Source organism: Bombina bombina, chromosome 7 (assembly GCF_027579735.1).
Source record: "Bombina bombina isolate aBomBom1 chromosome 7, aBomBom1.pri, whole genome shotgun sequence".
Classification (NCBI taxonomy): domain Eukaryota; kingdom Metazoa; phylum Chordata; class Amphibia; order Anura; family Bombinatoridae; genus Bombina; species Bombina bombina.
Window position 1 is genome coordinate 477,700,763 of NC_069505.1, and position 6,000 is coordinate 477,706,762.

Below are 6,000 nucleotides of genomic sequence, written 5' to 3' on the forward strand. Positions count from 1 at the left end.
TTCACACCGGCAACTGAGTGGAGACAGACAGGGAACAATATAAACAGGTACTCTATTACCCACGCTTCAGGATGCAAGTTTACAATGAGAGCTGTGCAAGATTTTACAAGCTGCTTCTGTCCTACACTTCATCCCTGCAATAAGGAGAGCAGCGTGTATACTAAAATTCTTCCCTGCCTGTGATGAAGTCCATCTGTGTTTCTCCAACATAGGTGTGTCCGGTCCACGGCGTCATCCTTACTTGTGGGATATTCTCTTCCCCAACAGGAAATGGCAAAGAGCCCAGCAAAGCTGGTCACATGATCCCTCCTAGGCTCCGCCTACCCCAGTCATTCTCTTTGCCGTTGTACAGGCAACATCTCCACGGAGATGGCTTAGAGTTTTTTAGTGTTTAACTGTAGTTTTTATTATTCAATCAAGAGTTTGTTATTTTAAAATAGTGCTGGTATGTACTATTTACTCAGAAACAGAAAAGAGATGAAGATTTCTGTTTGTATGAGGAAAATGATTTTAGCACCGTAACTAAAATCCATGGCTGTTCCACACAGGACTGTTGAGAGCAATTAACTTCAGTTGGGGGAACAGTGTGCAGTCTCTTACTGCTTGAGGTATGACACATTCTAACAAGACGATGTAATGCTGGAAGCTGTCATTTTCCCTATGGGATCCGGTAAGCCATGTTTATTAAGATAGTAAATAAGGGCTTCACAAGGGCTTATTAAGACTGTAGACTTTTTCTGGGCTAAATCGATTCATTATTAACACATATTTAGCCTTGAGGAATCATTTATTCTGGGTATTTTGATATGATTATATCGGCAGGCACTGTTTTAGACACCTTATTCTTTAGGGGCTTTCCCTAATCATAGTCAGAGCCTCATTTTCGCGCCGGTATGGCGCACTTGTTTTTGAGGACAGCATGGCATGCAGCTGCATGTGTGTGGAGCTCTGATACATAGAAAAGTCTTTCTGAAGGCATCATTTGGTATCGTATTCCCCTTTGGGCTTGGTTGGGTCTCAGCAAAGCAGATTCCAGGGACTGTAAAGGGGTTAAATATAAAAACGGCTCCGGTTCCGTTATTTTAAGGGTTAAAGCTTCCAAATTTGGTGTGCAATACTTTTAAGGCTTTAAGACACTGTGGTGAAATTTTGGTGAATTTTGAACAATTCCTTCATACTTTTTCGCAATATTTGCGTACTAAACCTGGTTTTCTTCCAAAAGTTGTTTCTAACAAAAACATTAACCAGGAGATAGTTGTGCCTTCTTTGTGTCCTAATCCAGTTTCAAAGAAGGAACGTTTGTTGCACAACTTGGATGTAGTTCGTGCTCTCAAATTTTACTTAGCAGCTACTAAGGATTTCAGACAAACTTCGTCTTTGTTTGTTGTTTATTCTGGTAAACGGAGAGGTCAAAAAGCAACTTCTACCTCTCTCTCCTTCTGGATTAAAAGCATTATCCGATTGGCTTATGAGACTGCCGGACGGCAGCCTCCTGAAAGAATCACAGCTCACTCCACTAGGGCTGTGGCTTCCACATGGGCCTTCAAGAACGAGGCTTCTGTTGATCAGATATGTAAGGCAGCGACTTGGTCTTCACTGCACACTTTTTCTAAATTTTACAACTTTGATACTTTTGCTTCTTCTGAGGCTATTTTTGGGAGAAAGGTTTTGCAAGCCGTGGTGCCTTCCATTTAGGTGACCTGATTTGCTCCCTCCCTTCATCCGTGTCCTAAAGCTTTGGTATTGGTTCCCACAAGTAAGGATGACGCCGTGGACCGGACACACCTATGTTGGAGAAAACAGAATTTATGTTTACCTGATAAATTACTTTCTCCAACGGTGTGTCCGGCCCACGGCCCGCCCTGGTTTTTTTAATCAGGTCTGATAATTTATTTTCTTTAACTACAGTCACCACGGTAACATATGGTTTCTCCTATGCAAATATTCCTCCTTAACGTCGGTCGAATGACTGGGGTAGGCGGAGCCTAGGAGGGATCATGTGACCAGCTTTGCTGGGCTCTTTGCCATTTCCTGTTGGGGAAGAGAATATCCCACAAGTAAGGATGACGCCGTGGACCGGACACACCGTTGGAGAAAGTAATTTATCAGGTAAACATAAATTCTGTTTTTAAACGTTCAATACGGCAGTGAGTTTGAGAGCTATGTTTATTTAACTGTCTGGCTCATCTCTCCCTCCCTCTTGCTGTGTTGCTTGATAATTGATTAGTGATGGTGAGAGCTCCGTTTCCACATGAAAGCAAACACAGCCAGAGGGAGGAGGGAGATGAGCCCAACAGTTGAATACGGCAGTGAGTTTGAGAGCTATGTTTATTTAACGTCTAAAACACAGGTGGACTTCATCGCAGGCAGGGAAGAATTCTAGTATACACGGTGCTCTTCTAGTCTCTTCCTCTCATTTGAAAGTGTGAAGCTGCCCCTCCAAGCGATGCTTATGGAATGATTTATACTCTGTGACTCTCTTGATGCCGGGAGATGAGATTGTGTGAACAAAAAATACGCAGGTGGCTATAATACCCTGATTAGCCGGTGCCTGCTTGAAAGAGCTTGTGCTCCTGTCAGTAGACTGCTTGAGACTGGGGGGCGAGTCTGCGCTTGCGTTGCTATAAAATAGTTTTAATGCGCATGCGGGCCGCCATGATGTTTCTACCTAGGTAGAACATCGTAACAGGCCCCATATAATGTTTAGAAAATGGGTTTGGCGCAGTTCTAAGTTTCCAATTGAAATTACAAAAAAAATGGAAAGAAAACTTTACAAAGGTACCAATTACAAATGTATTTATTATTTTAAAAAGGTTTTTAATGAGTTAAAAATATTTTTTGGGTTTACTATCCCTTTAATGTCCTTGTTATCTAAGTTTTAACACTGTGAGTCCTGTGACGTTGTAACATTGTCCCCTTTGTCCTTTTTCTTTATTTTACATTTGCAGATATAATTTGAAAATACGTTTGTGTTACAGATAGTTTTCCATCGTGCTGTGCAGCAACAGATATAGCCCTGAGTTCTGCTATTCCTAGTCAAGTCCGAAGTGCAGGTACTTCATACAGTCTCATTGAAGATCAGCAAAGCTACGTGGGAAATAAATTATTTCCATGTTCTGTATGTGGGAAATGTTTTACCCAGAAATCACATCTTGTTACTCATCAGAAAATTCACGCTGGACAGAAAGTATTTCCATGTTCTATATGTGGGAAATGTTTTACGCAGAAGCAAAATCTCATTACTCATAAAAAAATACATACAGATGAGAAAGCATTTTCATGCTCTGAATGTGGTAAATATTTTGCCTGGAAGTCCAGTCTTACGTATCATAAAAAAATTCATACAGGAGAGAAGCCATTTTGCTGCTCTATATGTGGGAAATGTTTTTACTGGCAATCACATCTTATTACCCATCAGAAAATACATATAAGTGAGAAAGAATTTTCGTGTTCGAAATGTGGAAGATGTTTTAACCAGAAATCAAGTCTTAGTTCTCATATGAAAATTCATACAGGAGAAAAAACATTTTCATGTTTGGAATGTGGGAAATGTTTTTATCGTAAGTCAAGTCTTATTTCTCACCATAAAATTCACACAGTAGAGAAAGCATTCCCCGCTGGTGTTCAAAACTATGTGCATATCACAGGACACACAGAAAATGATAGGAGCAGCCACTCTAATATTTAAGTCCAGTGAGTTTCCTCCGTCTTAGGGGAATACAAGCACGATTTTTACGTGCCCTACAGCCCACAAATAAGTTATATTTATTGATTGTGGTAGATAAGTTATACCACACCTCAAAATTTCAAGCCCTAAGCTACTAGCCAGCCCAAAATGTTACTCGTCATTTTTTATCCATCCACTATCCCCCCTACACCACACCCAATAACCCTCCTTTGCATATGTTTAGCCAATGTGAAACACCTAATTGTGCAGCCATTTTTTTTAATTACCCTCCTCTCTTCAATGTCTTTTTACCCCCTCCCTTCTTTCTCAGGCCATATCTTCTCTTTACACACTTTCTCTTCTCACATCTCTTCACTCTTTTTTTTTTTTATTAAAACTTTCTTTTTCTCCACTTTAACTTCCCCCCCCCCCCAATCTCTCTCTGACCCTGTTTATCCTCTCAGAAGTAACAGTCTAAGCACAAATATGGGGTCCCTATAGCCTTAGAGAAATGACATATTATTCTTGCCCTTTTGTGAATATATAATATCCCTTTAGATAATTTTTGCCAATGGCTAGTGGGCTAGTAGAAATTTTGAGTTATACTATATATACCCCTTTTTCATGAAAGTTAATCTCAGAGATAGATCAAAAAATAAATCACTATTAGTATGGATTGGGGCTTGGCTGACATTTAAGTTGTATAGGAGCTGTATATTCTATACAACGCATGTTCAGTTAACTGATTTTAGTTTATCCAATTTGTGGAATTATTATGTTATATTGCTGCACTGTTGTGTGTGTGTGTGTGTGTATATATATATATATATATATATATATATATATATATATATATATATATATATATATATATATATATATATATATATATATATATATATATATATATATATGTTTGCTAATGTTAGCATTTGATGCTATGGTATTTAAAAACCAAATTGTATTTTTTTGTATCTTGAACCTTGCAGTTATTGTAAAATCTTGTACATAAAAGATTGTAAACACATATTTTGTTTGGTTGTATGTATTTATTTATTTCATTGGTTGTAACCCACCGGTCTGTGCTACAGACCCTATAGATTATCAGGGTTCTTTGTTGGATGACACCACATCTAACCTATTTATTTTGTAAGGTGGTGAGAGTCCACAAGTCCATTACTTCTGGTATTCAACTCCTGGCCACTAGGAGGAGACAAAGATTCCCCAAAACTCCAAGAATATTCTCTCCCTCCCACCTCACAGATTAGTCAGTCTATTCTTTGCCTATTGAGATTTGGGGGGAGAATTGAGGTTCCAGATTCTTTGTAGACTGGGGCCCATTTTTCTCTGCAACAGAAAGACAGAGAAACAAATTGGAGTATAGGGTAGTGAGACAATTACTCCCAGTGTAGGAGATAGTAACAAGCCTGCCACAGGTGTCGCAGGGACCCATCCCCTAACCTCCTCCTATTGGGTCATTGATATATGCCTTATAGTGATACTCTGCTGGGACGTACACAGCACTGGATGTGTTTTCTACTAGAAGCTGTCATTTCTGCAGGAGGTAAGACCAGTAGAGTGGGTGTGGTTCAGGTAAGTAAATAAAATTCACCTTTGTACTCACGTAGCCCACCGGCCAATAGTAGGTACAGTCTACTATACAGTACATCATAGCCAGGGGACAACTTTAACAGTTTATACAACTTCACATAGTCTTTTTATGACTTGTGTGTTAAGGGTATATAACCGTATACTGAGGAGCTTAACAGCATTTTGACAGGTGGTTCTCATATGTTTTTCTTTTATTATATTGCTATTTGTACTGGCCCTTTATTTCTTAAATAACACTATAAAAGGTACACTATATTTTTTTTATATTTAGCTAAGTTGCAATGCCTGAATGGAGAGCGCATCGGATCGTGGTGCATTATTTTTTTTCGTTTTTTTAGTCTGCTACCAATCATTGCTTTATGTTAATTTATTTAGTGCACACCGGCTAAGTAGCTAATTTATTTTCTTCGGCACGCTGCCAAGTTGTTCTACCTGAATAGAGAGCGCACATACAATCGTGGTGCAGTAGTTTTCTTACTGTGTTACCGATCCTTGCCTCTTGTTCATTCATTAGTGTGCGCTGGTCAAAGTACATAACTTATTTTCTTCAGCATGCTACTAAGTTGGTTTGAATAGAGAGACTGTGCTTTAGGTATCTCATAGCTGGAATATTTTGGCATTGCGTTGGTTACGTTTTTTTCTCACAATATGTCAACTCTTACTGTTGTGAGTGCATCTTTTGAGAAAACGATCAGCTTCAGATCATCTCCTTCGCTTCTACA

General features: G+C 39.1%; 1 protein-coding gene across 2 annotated transcripts in view; it reads left to right on the forward strand.

Annotated features, from left to right (window-relative positions):
- The window catches only part of LOC128666778 (oocyte zinc finger protein XlCOF7.1-like), a 98,517-nt gene extending 94,045 nt beyond the window's left edge, over window positions 1–4,472 (forward strand). For both annotated transcript variants that reach the window (XM_053721569.1, XM_053721568.1), the window contains exon 10: window positions 2,979–4,472. In XM_053721569.1, the coding sequence (XP_053577544.1) occupies window positions 2,979–3,688 (710 nt within the window). In that variant the 3' untranslated portion in view covers window positions 3,689–4,472. The remainder of the gene's footprint in view (window positions 1–2,978) is intronic.
- The last annotated feature ends 1,528 nt before the right edge of the window (window positions 4,473–6,000 follow it).